Source organism: Plectropomus leopardus, chromosome 13 (genome assembly GCF_026936395.1).
Source record: "Plectropomus leopardus strain MGB_pleo_1.0 chromosome 13, ASM2693639v1, whole genome shotgun sequence".
Lineage (NCBI taxonomy): Eukaryota > Metazoa > Chordata > Actinopteri > Perciformes > Serranidae > Plectropomus > Plectropomus leopardus.
Window position 1 is genome coordinate 14,757,324 of NC_142188.1, and position 16,258 is coordinate 14,773,581.

General features: G+C 41.8%; 1 protein-coding gene across 1 annotated transcript in view; it reads right to left on the reverse strand.

Annotated features, from left to right (window-relative positions):
* LOC121954395 (protocadherin-15-like) overlaps nucleotides 1–16,258 on the reverse strand; it is a 255,337-nt gene that overhangs the window by 894 nt on the left and 238,185 nt on the right. Inside the window, exons 34-38 of the mRNA XM_088086315.1 lie at nucleotides 7,591–7,612; nucleotides 5,532–5,570; nucleotides 5,317–5,390; nucleotides 3,532–3,646; nucleotides 183–2,125 (exon numbers count right to left, since the gene is read on the reverse strand). Of these exons, the coding sequence (XP_087942441.1) occupies nucleotides 206–2,125; nucleotides 3,532–3,646; nucleotides 5,317–5,390; nucleotides 5,532–5,570; nucleotides 7,591–7,612 (2,170 nt within the window). The 3' untranslated portion in view covers nucleotides 183–205. The remainder of the gene's footprint in view (nucleotides 1–182; nucleotides 2,126–3,531; nucleotides 3,647–5,316; nucleotides 5,391–5,531; nucleotides 5,571–7,590; nucleotides 7,613–16,258) is intronic.

A 16,258-nucleotide genomic window follows, 5' to 3' on the forward strand; every position in this document is an offset into this window, starting at 1 on the left:
AATCACACCCAGGAAACATCAAAGAGAAGAATAAGTCAAAGGTGTATTTTGCAGCAGGAAACCACCAAAGTTTTTCCTCGCTTAGGGGAAATGAGGAAAAAGTGGATGTTTGAAACACTCTGTAGTGGAAAGCAATATTTCTTCACTCCCATGCAAGGGTAATTGATTTTATTCACTCTTACTTCGCAGTGGACAATATATCTCTCTAGAAGGCAGTTGAGTTTCCTTCAGACTCTGAATCAGTGTCTGACGTTGCTTCTGTTTCTCCCGAGTCCTTCGATGCACTCTCTGATCCGGAGACACCGGCTGAAGATTTGTCTGAAGAGATGGCGTCCTCATCCACCTCAGTGATAGGGGACAGTCCTCCGTATGTTTCTACAGAGGTGTCACCGATGCTTCTGATCTCAGAGCTGTATGGGGGACCAGTGTAACGGGCAGAGGGCCCAGGGTCTCCAGACAGCGCCCTCGATTTTGCAGGCGATGTGTCATCACTAAGCTCGCTGGCTGACTCTTTGCTCTCATCAGCAGTCTCAGATTCTTCCTCATCCTCTTCCTCACTCTCTTCTGTGATTGTGTCCTCAGATCCGCGGCTCAGGATGGATTTACGGGAATGCCGGCTGCCACCGGTGGACCGAGAACCAGCTGAACTCTCCTCGCTGCCTAAAGAACTCTGATCTGTCATCTGGCTGCCAGAAGAAGACCCTCCACCCGATTCTGACCCAGACTTTGTCCTCTGGCTGGACCCTCGAGACAAGGAGCCTTCACTTTCTGACACTGATGCTGACTCTGCCTCTGCCTCGCTGGCTGTCCCTGTCCCCGACTCAGCCTCACTGAGTTCTTCACTGGACTTCTCTGAGGTTACTGCGCTTCCTGATGATCTGGTTCTTTGTGATGACCTAACGCTTGAGCCAGATAAAGATGCAGCACTGCTGGCGGTACCACTGCCACTCTCACTTGCACTTTCACTTTCTGTGGTACCACGGCTGCTAATACTACCACTCCCACTCCTACTGCCACTGCCACTGCCACTGCCACTGCCTGAAGCACTGCTCCCCTTGCTGGCCTCAGTAACTGACGATCTCATGGAAGAGCGGGCAGAAGACCCACTTTCTCTGGTGCTCCCTGATGCCTCTTCCTCCTCAGACTCTTCATCCGAGTCTCTCTCTGTCCCTGATTCCTTTTCTGTACTTGTCTCCTTCTCTGTTGCTGTGCCTGTTCCTGATTCTGTTTCTTTCTCAGACTCGGACTCTTTTTCAGTTTCTGATTCTCTCTCTGTGGCAGATGACCTCTCAGACTCTGACTCTTTCTCTGACCCTGATTCTCTTTCAGTCCCGGATTCTTTCTCGCTGACAGATTCCCTCTCAGTTTCTTCTCCTTCCGATTTGGACTTGCTCTCCTCATCGGAATCCCCCGGCTCTTCATCTGGCTCTTCCTCGGAGTCCACAGTGCTTTCGTTGGCATCGTCCCGGTCTAAATCTACTTTCAGATAATCTCTGTCAACACTGCTTTTCTCTGAGGACTCCTCATCAGAGCCTTTTTCCTTACTGCTTCCACTTGCTTCTGCCTCTGGCTCACTCTCTGTCACACTAATGGACACTTTAGACTTCTTGTCTTCCTCACTGGCTACTTGTGAGGTTTCCTCATCTCTCTCACTGCCTGTGGCCGAGCCTCGACTCACACTACTCTGCGACTTCCGCCGAAGCTGCAACTTGTTGCCTAAGTTTATTTTCCTGAAAACTTTGCCGAGTTTACTGCGGGCATCTGACTTGCTGTCGATTGGTCCCATAACTGCTGGTCCGCCTGTCAGACTCTCTTGGCTGTCAATACGGCGAGCTGACATCAGTTTGGCGTAATCCTTGTCCTTCTTCCCGGCACCAAACATCTTGAGCATCTTGGCTCTCTTCCATGGAGATGGGCCAGAAGGACCAGCATCAGACGGTTGCTTGCTGGCCGCCAGGAGTTTGCTGAGTTTCATGACAGACTTCAGTTTCTTGGCAGCCTTAGAAGGCTCGCCCCCCTCTGCTGGCTCAGCTTGTTCGATTTCATCCTCTGGCGGCTCGTCCCTAAATGCAACCCTCTTTGGCGGACCTCTACCACGGCCCCTGCCTCTGCCTCTGCCCCGGCCCTAAGACAGTCATGTTTAATTCAGCAACAATTCATGATAATAAAGCCACATTGTTAAAAGGGTTGATACTGCAGTTTTAATAATACATTGGACACACAACTTATCAAAGGTCCCATATTATGCTCATTTTCAGGTTCATATTTGTATTTTGGGTTTCTTTTAGCTCATGCTTACATGATACAGCCTGCTTTGATTGGTTAGTGTTTCTGGATCCTCTTTATCTAATCTCTCAGCATCTCTTCACTTTCATTACTGGACTCTCTAAAAAAGTGGGGTTTCCCCGGGGGTGGAGCCTTACGTTCTGCCTCAAACAGAGTAGTGTGTGCCTGATGCGCATTCCCATCAGCTCGAATTTAGAGCGTCTTGTCAGTTGTCAGTAAAGCTAGGAAAGTTGTGACCTTTTAGTTTATTAACTTGATATGTGCCTTAATCCCATGATAAAACTTACAGGAGGCCTAATGCCCAACTGTAACTTCAAACAGATGGTTTTGTAATTTTTATGATCATCTATTTACAAAGAAACACTTGGCTTTTTGATCTTTGTATCGCTGGCATGATTGAGAGGTCTGTGTATTCTGATATCAGAATAGTGTCTCTCATCATGCCCAGCCCAAATGCAGCAGACTATCACTTTCCGTGTATACAGGTGTGAGACCAAATGTACAAAATTTAAGAAAACATGAATAGTTTATTCTATATACCTTCACAATTGACATTCATCAAATAAACTGCTCTCATATTGTACAGTGTAGTGTAGTATTCAGTCTAGTTTGTCCAATTTTCAAAGTGTTAGAAATAAAAGAAACCCATTCTGTGACACAGTCCAACTTCTTTGTTTGCAAACGAGGCTGGTCAGTGCAAAGTTAGCTTCCTAACAGTTAGATAACATGAGCTAGTCAGTAATTTTCATCCAGTATTTTCATGGCACATTATATGACGCACCTGTAGCACATTTTAACATGACAACATGAAAATTAAAAGTTGTAACCTAAATTACTTTTATTAATGTTACATAACTGTCCCTGAAACTACTATATGTCCTGAAAAAACCACAACCGTCTGGGCGAAACACAGTGTTTTTAGAGAGTCCCGTCATTACAGCTGTAAAATGACTATAAGTGCATTGTAGTGACAGCTTCTCCCTTCATATTGTGTTTTGACATCACAACATCACAGGAGTCCTGATGGCTCATTTAAAGGTACAGTCACTGTAAATAAGATGTGTGCATTTCTCTTGGGTTAAGTGTTTTGATACTTTCACATTATAGATATATGTACCTGCTTTGTAATTAAAAAAAAAAAAAAAAAAAAAAAAATGAAAAAAAATGAAATCTGACTTTTTACAATATGGGACATTTAAGGCAACACCGAGAGGATAAAAATTCAAATCGAATTAAAAGTATTACCTCAGGGCCATGAGGACTGTAGTAATACCCATCATCCTCCATGATCACTTCCCCATATTCATCATACATGGGAGTTATCAGCCTCCTCCGACTGCCATACTGAGGAATGTCATACCTGAGGAATAGAGTCACAAGAATATGAAAAATACTTGGCTTTCGTTTAATCATTTTTATAGGGAACCAGAAGGCATCAGCAGGAACAAGTTAATGGTTCGTTTTAATAAATGTTGTCATCTTCATATCCTGAATTTTCCTCTACTATATCAGGCTGGCCCCATTTACTGATTTTGTTTTTTTTTCTGAGATTTGGCAATATCTTCCATCAGATAGGCAGTAATTGCTGTGGTGATTTGCTGCACTTGCTAGAAATCGCTTTTTGAATTTGGAAGGATATAATGGAGAGAAAGAAAGTTGCAGAAGCTGATAGAGCGTTTCCAAAAATAAATTTAGTACACATTTGCCCATGTTTGTCGAAGGGGTCTCATAAATTACAAACACATGCTGAGACGAAAACCAGTGGAGTAATAAGTAATGCCTAAAAGCCTATTAAAATACTGAATAAAATCAGGTTGCATAACTCCTCTCCAATGTGCTGTTTTTTATTCCAGAGCATGTTTGGCTATACGGCTTTCATCAGGGGAGTGTTAAATGAGACCATCTATTCAACCACACCCTGCTAAAGAGAGCAGAATGCACTTTTATTCTGTGCCAACTCCCATTAAAATGAAAGACAAAGAAGAGTAGATTTAATCATTTATCTTTTGTTTTTAAATTTCATGCTTTTAATATTTCAAAATATCATCCACCATTAGTTTGTCTACAATGGTGTGGTAGATAGCTTCAATTAGCTTGGATCACTGACACTGAACATGCAAATTATTCTTCTTACTCTACCATACTGAATTAACAAAGATGGCGATGGCAATTTGTGTCCTTCTGAACATGCCAGGGCGACTCACCACACGGTCTGGTGACTGCTGTATTAAAAGCTTGACCGCTCTTAAAGTGTTCCCCTCAGTGAAAACAGAAACACATCAAAGGCACCAGTTGAAGGGACGGTACACTCATCGGCAATAGCAGCTTTTACAATGAACTTAGTGGCATACTATTAAAATATAATTACAGCTTCTCACAAATGAAGACTGGTGTGATTCAGACACCGTGAGCTGAGGTAATTAGACTTAGTAAAGACCACGCCAGGTAAGTTGGTGAGTAACTACAGATGCAATTAAAACACATCATCTTAATATGGACAGTTTTTAACATTTGTCAGATTTTCTCTTAAGCTTGTAAGGTGTAAAAGCTTCTTGTAATTCCCCACAGTCACCTGTCATAGAGTGGGAGCATTTAATGAATAACAATTTCTCAGCAGCTGTTATGGCTTTGAGTTCCATGTTTTTCCTCTTCAGACCATATGGACTATGTAGCAAGCAAGCCAAATCACCCTCTTTCTATTAAACCATGGGAAAACACTTTCACACTCTCAGGTGCCCGATTCAAGGCGACATAATTGATCTCATTTGATGGGAGTAGAGAGAGTAAACGCTCAGGATGTTATGTACAGCTGAAGGGGCAGCACAAGTTATGCTCATCATTTTATTTTGAACTTCTTTAAATGCTCTACTTTCCTCAAGGACCCCATAAAATGGGAGCTGGAAAGCAAGGTCACAATAAATAAGTCCTAATGATGTAATTTTTTAGCTTTAAATGAACCGGTGGAGATCGCTTTCATGGATTATTGTAAGACTGATGAGAGATGAGAGGATCAGTAGACTGCATGCTCACCCTTGGTCGTAATTATAGTAGTCTTGTGCATAGTAGTCCTGGCCTGGGTCGATACCTGACTCCATGGAGAGCTCCTGCATTCCAGAGGAAGAGAAAAATTGGTCAGCACTCCTTGGAGGAAGACTGAAGAAGAAGAGCAGCAGCAGCACACAGGGTGAGAATACAGCAGAATTACTACAATCCCTGTGAATTAAGAAAAGCAGGAGTGTTTCTACCTCAGGTCTCAGAAGAGATGGCCTCAGCAGTTGCTGTTGCTGCCAAAGATTTGTACAGAAGAAGGATAAGGTAATGGAAGGAAGGGGGGTCAGGAGAGACACAAACATAAGGAAGCGTTCACTCAACACATTTAAAATTTAAAGCCAGGAACTGCAGGCATCTCTCATGTATATAACCCCTTTTACACAGTTTGCTCAAGGTGGTAATATTGCAATGTTATGCCGCCTCGCCATTTTGTATAAAAGATGCAACTATGGAATGGGGGGACAGAGCTGTCTCACCTTTAAGACAGCAGCAGATATAGAAAGAGTGTTGAATAGAAATCTGTGTAAAAAGGACAGCCAGCAGGACAACACTATGGGCGGGATTAGTCTGACATGTCAGTGCCATGTTATGTGCGTGACCCACCATGGGTCTAAGAAGAACAAAGACCAAAAATGTAGCAAATTGGGAAAACAATGAGTTTTAGGAGCTCTTTATGCCCAGGACACATTGCATGAGTGAGCAGCACATAAAGGCTACGTCGCTGAACTTCTGAGGCCTACACATGCATGTTGCACACAGACAGCGTTGTTGCTGCGGCATTGCTGCAGAGCAGCCACTACAACTATTGTAGTATATTGTTATTCTATTCTATTGTACAATTAAAAGCTGATACACCACTTATTTATAAAGCCATGTAAGCCACTGTATTGTCAACAACACTATTACCATATAAACAGAGCATAATACACCTCACTATCATGCAAATATTTTACAACAAAAAGCTTTGTATTAACACGTGGCAGGATTCTGTTGACAGAAACATTGTCGGAGGGCTTTTATTTAGAAATGGAGAGGGCTCAACAGAAAAGGTTGAGTAAAACAGATATACTTGTTTGTATTTCTCCATGTCTGTGACAGATATAGACATTGAAACTGGAGTGACAGGCATTGTAATGCCAATATGATTATTAAAGCACCATTTTACTGTCTATTTTGCTGAAAACCACATGCATCAAAAGGAAAAAAAACATAAGACTCAAAATCTCTAGATGTGCTGCAGCTCAGCAGCAGCTGAGCAGCAGCAGCTGAGCAGCACCTGAGCTGCACCTGAGCTGCACCTGAGCTGCACCTGAGCTGCACCTGAGCCCACTGGCAATGTGGCTGCTCTAACCTGTTAACATGGGCACCAAAAAAATTTCAACAGGTCTTGTAGCGCACACATGCTGCTCATGCACGCAGTGTGGCCCGGGCATTACCCTCCAAGCGGAGGATGAGATCAGCTGCTATGTAATAGGGTAGGTAAATGATTGACATTGCCATTTTATACCATTGTTACTGTTTATAAAGCACTGCCGACCTATATCTTACATGTCACCCTGTTATGTTTAACGTCACAGGCATTACGCCTCTTTTGCTTCCAAGATGCCGGCGTGCTGTGCAGGATCACACACCGGAGTGGAATGCTGCTGCTGTTGTTTGGTTCTGCGTAAAAATAAAAAGGCAGCACAAAGAAGGGAAATTGTTGCAGCCCTATAGCACAAACTCTGTGTAAAAGGGGCTTATGCTATACACAAATTCAGAGGAAGGTGAAAAGATTTACTAAATATTAATGGTAACAAAGCAAGGTTAAAGAGGGAAGATGTTAGCCAAGCAATGAAAAAAGGAAGGAAAGGCACCAATAAAACAAACAAAAAACCATCCTGCTTGTGTCAGATGCTGACGGTTCATAGATTATTTGAAGGTGACGAAAAAATAGTTTAATGTCAAATATTCACTTTGTTTGGTCCCTGATTAGTTTTTCTCCACCACAGGAGAAAAACTCATCGGAATGCTTATCTACCATTTGACAGGAACACTGCAGGAATACAACAGACTTTCGAATCAAACTGAAACTGTAATGTCAGTTTTAGAAGTCCTATCACCAGGATCTCATCTTAATCTCATTCAGTGTTTTCCATCAAGTGAGTTGTAGATAAGAATAATAGGATATAAGCTGCCTCAAGCTGCCTTGAGAGTGACAAAATGTCTCGGTGCGACAAGAAGATAAAAACATATCACAACAGGAATGCTTACCTGTCTCCCGTAGCCTCGCCTCCTGAGTGCCGCGGAAGGGGGTGGAAAATAGACAAATAATGAATATGGATTGACAGCAACATTTCAAATGCTTTTAGATAAATGAAATGTTAAATCTACAGGACTAGCGGGTCTACATTCTGCTGACCAGTGAGGAAATAGCAGCTTTACTTACTGTGCATTTTTATGTGTTAAATTACAGAGTTGCAGATATTGTTCAGTTTTAAAAAGGGTGCCTAAGGCCACAATGTTATCGTGCTGGTGTGGGCTGTTTTTTCCCCCACGTTATCTCATCCAAACAGGGAGGGAAAAAAAAAGTTACAATAAATGCAAATATCAGAGAGGCTTGGAAGATTGGAAGTCAGTGTTTATACAGACATATCTTGAGCATCTTCTAGCAGATATGAAAAGGACATTGTGATTCAGGGAGGAATTAATGACTCAAAGAAAGTTAGTAAAATTGTCTTTGGTTATCTCGTCATAATGTGCTATTTTCTTTTAGCAGGCGGCAATGTTTTTGTAGTTAGTAAATCTCAGGAATGTCACTCCATCAAGCACATGAGAAATAACTCAGAGCTGATCCTGAGGACAACAGTGCATCTATAGCGCATTCAGTACAAGTCAATGAGAAATGGCGAGTAATGGAGCAGCCCGGCTCAACCCTCCAGTTTCACAAGCGTACAACTGTAACCTGTCTGGACCCATAAATAATGACGACTTTCACACTCAGATATATGGCCAAGCAATGATGTGAGCTTCCTCTGGAGAGCTGTAATCTGTTATTATGAGCAGAGACCAGGGGACAGGGCACAGCCATATGGCCACACCTCCCAGGCAGAGTGGATGATGGGAGTAGGATCTGATGGATGGCCTGTTGGCTTGGCTGCTGGCTGCTGCTGCTCCATGCAACATCAAGAAAAATGGCCCAGTGGACAGCAGCCGTGGGAAGTTTGCACAAGAGGAGACTCGGGGGGAGATTGGTGATAAGGTAATGTTGTAGCAAAAGAGGTGAGAGAGGTGAGCTCAGAATTTAAGCATGACTTGAATTCTAAAGAGCTAGATTATATCTACAACAGTAATGTGATTCTGGATTCATAAATGACTAGCTTTACATTTTTACTGTATATTTTTTAAGCAGAAAATAAAGAGATCTTTAATTATTCTGCTGATGCAAACACCTTAACCAAAAAACAAATGCACCCAAACCATTGTAACAGAAATTAGTTAAAACGAATTGTTCAACATTTTCGGAACTACACTTAACCTTGCTGAAAATGAGACTGCGGAGATTAAGATGATACACATTTAAAGTGTAAATTAAACTAGTGACCAGAGCTAGCTGGTTCTTTGTTCTTTGTGCTACACTAAGATATCGGGCTGCTGGTTATAGCATCATACAAGTCAGTTGCCAGACTGCAAACTAAAAATGTGATATATTTGCATGTTGAATACACCTGAGACACTTGCCAAGCTGCAGACCACTGATTGAAACCAACAAACAGCACCAGTTGTCTTTTGGCGACCCTTCGGGCATTTCCATCAGTGCTCCTGGCCCCAAATCTGGATGTCTTTCACCAACACATTGCTGTGTTTGTGCCACAGAACCTGAGTGCTTTTAGCTGCACATCGCAATGTTCCTCTGCAGAGTTTGTAGCACCAAACCTGGGTGTTTTTCACCGACACATTATGGCATTTGTGCCACAAACTGGATGTTTTTCACTGACTTAACACAGCATTTCCCAGCAATGTTTGAAGCACTGAACCTAGTGTATTTTACTGACCCACCCCTGCTTTACCAGCATCGTTTGTACCACCAGATTTAACCTCACCTTCATCCCAACATTTTTAAGAAACGTCAAGTTTCATTATACCTGCTAAATAATGTACAAATGTAACTGAGGTTTGCAGAAACATTTAACATAAACATTTTTTCTTGTGATTGATTTGCTTCATATTTACCACACATATGGGAGAAAGGCATTGCTTCTCTCATCAAACTATAAGTGTGAAAGATGATAAGCATATTCCCCCAAATGTTGAACTTTTCCTGTAACAAAAACTAAATCTAGAAAGTGGTGTAAGAGCAGATGGATATTTTCATGCAGCTATGAATCTCTCTGATCAGCATTTTGTGTGTGCATGCACATTAATCACAGCCTAATCTTTTGTATACCATATGGTTAGTATTTTCTTGAACACACCATGCTGAGATGCGGTTTGTTGAGTCAGTGTCATTTTGAGGTTTCTTCTCAAAACATACTCTTGTTGTTAACTTTATCTCAATTTTTGTCATTTTGAGCCACAATTCTGTAACTTTTCTTTAGAAAATTTCTCTGGAAGTAAAGTTTTGAGTTACTTTAATTATTAAACCTAATATAACACTTTAATTCTGTCTGATACTGCACTGCATTATCAATCAGGACAAAAGAGTTTGACAAAAAACTGATGTAAAAATGGAACATAAAGAATACGATCCCTTAAGGCTGTCTCCTATTTGGGTTAAATGAAAAAAAAAAACAGCATGTGAGCTGCTTGCCTTTTTACAAAAGAGATCACCCCATGTAGTGAACATGGAATACAGAATTAGTAGGCGTTCGATCTGCCCATCAGGGGAACGTGTGATGAATCAAACATTATATTGCTCTGGAAGGGAGGTATGCTAAGACCATTCGCCTTAGGGCGAGGAGGGTGAAACAAACACATGAAGGGTATGTGGGAGAAAGAAAGGATAAAAAACCTGAGCAGAAAAAGGGAGAGAGACGGGGACAGGGGCCGCATTGCAATGAGAGGAAAGAAGGTAATAGAATCTCCCGAGAACCACAAGGAAAGATTAACAAGAAGAGGCCAAGGATTGGAAAGTATTAGAACTAACTACAGCAGGAGAGAGAAACACAGACAAATGGGACAGGCAGAAGGTCAAAGAGATGGAAAAGGAAAGGAGAGGGTAACAGTAGTTGACAGTCCCACCGGTAGCGGCCCTAGTTAACGATTGATTGGTTCTCTAATTAGCCTTTTCGAGTGTGCAGCCGAACATCACAGTGACTACTTTATCATGCTGAGAGGATCTCTGCAGACATGTGAACAGACAGCTCCCCCAGAGGTTGGCTCTCTTCATTCAACATGAGCCTGCTAGGGAACCCAGTCGATGTATTTTTATAGCCGCCGCTTCAACCAACATAAGAAGATCTTTTCACTCAGAAGTGCCTGACCCTGTCGTATCTGCATTCAGCTGTTTCACATATAAATGAAAGGATTTCCAGTTGCCTGCCTTTGTATAATATCCAACTTGTTTCATTTTATGTAATGTGGATGGGGAAATAAATTGTAAGAGGAAAAATTATATTTTATGTGGCAATATTATATAGACACACAAATCTCAGTTATAGATTCTACGAAGATTACAAATACAAACTAAACTTTTCGTAACCTTCTAAATCAATTGCTTTTTTTTTCCCACAAGACACATTTTGTTGAAATAAAAAAGACTGAACTGAGAAACTTAATCTTTACACCTTAATAGACAAAACAGATATTGACATTTTTTTCTTTCGGGACAAAATTTACAGTTCAAATAAGATAATACTTTCATTTATTTGTGGTGGCCCACCACAATCAACACATGTGCCGCCACATATTGATTTTTTATTTTTTTTAGCTGGATTGGTCATTATGAGTGCTAATGGAACATATATACGATTTGTATATGCACTGCATCACAATCCTGGAGTGCAGAGCATACTCTGGGCACGGACAGAGCAGCAGAACAACAGATGCAGTGAAAGTGAAACTTAATCTTTAACTGCACTGGACCTAAAACTTTGCATTCAATTTTCTCTGAATATCTCATCCATTGATTTTATCTGATCAGCTCTTACCAGATCAACAAAGCAATTATCCACCACATGACTCAAACTCCACAAACTGCTGCTGAGGAAAAAAAAGAATCAATGAAGAATTGCGCCTGCGATGTATTCAAGGACCCACTAAAACATCCAAATTTGAAGAGGAGACACAAAATGATACAAAAAAAAAGAAAGACACAAAAGATTAAGAGAAGCCTGGAAAGTTTGTTGACACCCCTTGTCATCAGCTACCGCTACACAAAGATTTCAATTCTGTGGAGAACACTGTAAAATTGCAATAGTACCATATCTAAAGTATCGTGATATTATCGTATCATGATAATATCATATCCTGGGGCCTTCTGGTGATTCCCACTCCTTATATGTTTATTGTTCACTTATTTTTCCTTTGCTCGGGGGCTGGGTATGACAATTAGTCATTTCAATTAGTCTCTTTTTTTAATGGGATCCTACATCTGGCACATTCATATTTCACATTCATTCATAACTGTGCTTAGTTCCTGTCAAATACACCAAAAAATAATGTCATATATTATGTGAGCTTAAGTCACTGCAACAAAGCTTTAAATATGTTTCATCAACAAATATGCGATCATCCCTCCTGAAGACTCTGAAGCTCATTTCATAGCATTTGCATACCTTTGGAAAATTCTTAACAGTTATGGTAATTTCCCCTCATTTGAGAAAACGTCTAACATTATATTTTTTTTCCTTTTGCCTAATTTGGATTCTGCACGAAGCAACAGCAACCGAAATGTTCATGCTCTTATCTCATGTGAAGAAGTAAGAGAACAAATTTTAAAATCAGCAGTATGCAGCCAGCAAATGGTTCAGGAAACAGACCCCGGGGTTGTGGGATTTATAAATGTTGGTGTTTAGTATAATTTAATTAAAGTAGCTTTGGTCATGAAATGTTAATGTTAGGATTATGAACTGAAATAACATACTTACAACATGATGAAATTACTAATCTATTAACTCAGGGGTACGCTTGACACTATCATATATCTCACAGCAGTTCAGATAATTAAAACATGCAAATGAGCCAAACTGATGCTGTATACGTAAGCCTTTTTATGTCCTAATGCAAGCCTGTAATCATATTGTACAGTGAAAGTGGCAGAGCTGAGTACATTTCTTGGCAGGTGGCACTAAAATTTGATTTCCACACAAAATATCAAGTAAAAAAGTGTTTTGTGTGACATACTCCCACAGTCAAAAATTCTTTGACGAAAGCTAAAGCTTATATAAAACACTACCAACTGTGAAAAAAAAAAAAAAAAAGTATTCTGAAACAACAGACAAACAGGCATGGATGTGTATAAATGGAAATAATGAGAGTGTGGAGACAAAGAGAAAAAGTCAGAACACGGTGGATTGAGAGGAAAAGTGCTCAGTAGTGTTTGGGCTGCTCGAGTTCAATTGGCTTGTCTGTTGAACGTCTGCTGCCATGTTCAGTTCACTCGTTCCATTTTCAGCACAGTTCATACTTGTTGTGGAGTTGATTTGGACTGCAGAGCTGGAGTTGGTTGTTTTTGGCGTGCTCTGCTCATCCCAGGGATCAGAGCTCTGCGGTTTGTTAGAACCCTCTGATTCTTCAGTCACTTGTGGTTTCTTGTTAAACTTGGGCACCTTGCAAGTTTTGTCTACTTGGCTGTACAGGTTGGCAACAGACCTCTCAATGTCGGCGAGATTCTGGATGTTTTTCAGGATCCCTTTGAGCTCCTTCTTGCCGACGTCACTCTGTGTGGGGTCAAGAGGAGGAGGGTGTTTTCGTTCCGAGACGGGGCGGAGCGAGGACAGGGGTGGCAGAGAGGTTGGAACAAACTGCACAACTGGGCGAGACTGGTCGCTGATAGCAGGTGAGGGTGGGGGAGGGAGAGGTGGAGGAGGTGGAGGAGGGGGCGCAACTTGTTTATTGGCAGGAGGAGGAGAGGAGTTAGGGGTATACTGTGGTTTAAGGTGAAAAGAAGGTGAAGGTGGAGGAGAAGGTGGGATGGATGGGGGGGGAGGAGGTGTGGATGGGGGAGGTGGATGTCGCTGTGGAGGAGGAGGTGGCGGGTTTTCCGGTGGGTCCGGTATGATCTCCACAGTGATCTGACAAGGCTGAACTGTCATGTAGCTGGAGATGCTGGTGCTAAACTTCCTGAGGAGAGGTGGAGTTGGTCTCTGGCTTGCCGGAGGCCATGAGTCATCTCCCTGAGTGATGATAATGCTGGGGGGCACATCCCTGCCCACAGAAGTGGGGCTGTAGGAGTAATCCATGACGGAGAGCAGAGTTTCCGAGGTCAGCTCCAGCATGTCATCGCTGTCTCTATCCCGGACAATGATGGAGGACAGGGAGCCCTGGGAGCCTCTGTTTGACTTTTGTTCCTGGAAGGCCTGTTGCTCAAACTGCCTGGCCTGCTCACGGACTGACAACTTGGTCTCCGTGCTCCCACTCAGGTCCAATGTGTCCAAACTCTCCATCCTTTGCCTGCCGCTAATGGCCGCTTGGAGTATCTGAAACTCCCAGTCATCCGGATCCATAAGAGCTTGTCTCCTTGGCGCCTCGTAACTGTACAGCCCGCTGTGAATGCGAGCAGGCATGGACCAGGCACCCTCTGACCTCGGTGAGTGTGAGGGAGAAAAGGAGAACCGCTTTTTAGACGGACTCTCCCCCCGTGTGGGACTGCCGAGGGGGCTGTTGTCCTCATACACGGGATTTTGAGTGGTGAGTGGGTTGCGGTCAGAGTAGAAGGTCACGTTGCTCTCTGACTTGGGCAAGTTGACGTGCAGCGTTCCGTTGCCGCGGGCTGCAATGGCGCGACAGGCAAAGGTGCTAAGAATCCTCTGGTGGTCAACCTCCTCCATGACAGACTTTTTAGCCCTGCCCCAGTAAAAGGTGGAGGTGAAGAAGAAAAAAAGACTTGAAACAGGTGAAGACTGATAGTCTAAGGTTTAGCAAAGTGAGGGAAAAATGTTGAGGGAAAAGCATCTCGGCTATCGTTTGTTCCTGCATCTCAACTGTTTAAGAATCTAAGAGGCTGGATGACACCAACAAGGATTAATTTTTAATTGAATTAAATCATGGCTTACGTTTAAATTCTGTTGCACCAAACTTTAAAACCAAATTAAAACTAGCTTAAATTTAAACCTATCTTTAAATCTCTGTTTGGTTTGTTCTGTAAACCTTGATTAAATTTAATTCGGTTGCACCAAAACTTCAGTGGCTGCCTTTTTGAGATGGATAGGGCAAAACAATCAAGTTCCTTAAAGAAAGTTTAGACAGACTCAACCCACTTGACTTTTGCAATGATGATGATGAGGATGATGATGATGATGATGAGTTTTTGTAAAGATAGCGGTTCAACAAGGAAACCGTTTTTCAGCTGAACAGGAAGATTGGGCCAACTGTCAAACATGGCAGTGACTGACAGAAATGCTGTTGTACGCTTTCTTTTCTTTTGAAATCTATGATTTAGCAATACTGTTTCATTGATTTTCAATGGTGCCACATAGCTCTGATTAATTCTAAATCTGTATTTACTCATTTAAAACCTAGTTTTACTAAACTCTGATTAGAATTAATCTTAGCTTTAATTAATGCTTGTTGGTTCATCCCGGTTTAAGTATTGTAACTGTAGCTCAGGATGTCTGCACAGCTTCAACAGACACATGGCTGTATCTTAAGGCAAATTAAAATGGTGATTGTTTAAATATTTCTTCGTGTATTCTAAAATATTAAAAGTGAAATTGTAAAGTCCCAAGATATGCAGGGTTTTGGTCAGAAACTGTTTAATACAAATAAGCAACACCGACCAGAGTTGGACGCATTAGTGCAGACAGTCACAACACTAAGAGATGTGAAGGTAAGAGCTATCTACAAAAGTATAACAGGTATCTATTGAGGTTCAGTACCTCTAAACAAAGGGTGCTTCACATTTCTAGCCTACAGGGTAGGTAAAAGGTTTCACTAACTACAAAACTTTCCAACTGCTAGCACTTCACCAAGGTCAATTAACAAAAACAGACTTTGCCAATAATCCACTAGGGTATCAATAGTAAAAAAGATCCCACCAAAAGAGTAAAGGCGAAATACCAAAACAGTATCTGTGTAGTCTCTACATACGCTCAGCAAAAGCTATAAGCAAGAGGGGAAACAAGGTTCTGCTCCTGTGCCATATTGGCGAAATAATATTGATCATAGACATCAGATGTCATATGTTTTGGGATTACTTACTGCAGTCTGAATCCAGAGAGACAGGGGAATAGAAATGATAGAGGAGATAGAAACACAGACAGATGGTAAGAAGACTAAAGCAGAAATGTCAGAGGTGTGGCTGAAGCATAAGCTCAAGGGTATGTCAATACTGTACTGATTTATTTGCTGTGTGCATTGGAGAGTATGCGGGACTGTTGGCACAAACACAAACCACACACACACACACACACACACACACACACACACACACACACACACACACACTGTTCTGCATAGAAAACTTAGTTTACGCATGGCGTTTCAAAGTCCTTTAATGGGGCTATTTACAGGACCAACTCCTCTTGTTCGTAATGCAGACTGGAAAATAACCGCTGTATAAGGGTTGCTCGACACAACACAACAACACAATCCCCACGAGAGCTTTTCTCCTGCTACAGAATCAAAAGCTTCGGCTTGTTTTTGAGTGCTGGTCAACATCTGTTGTAAACATTGCAAAAGCGCTTTACAGCTCACCGTTAAAATTTCCATTTTCTTTCTTTTTTGTAACAGCAATTTTGATGTTAGTAGCACAATTTCTTTAACATGCTGTAAATCACAATTA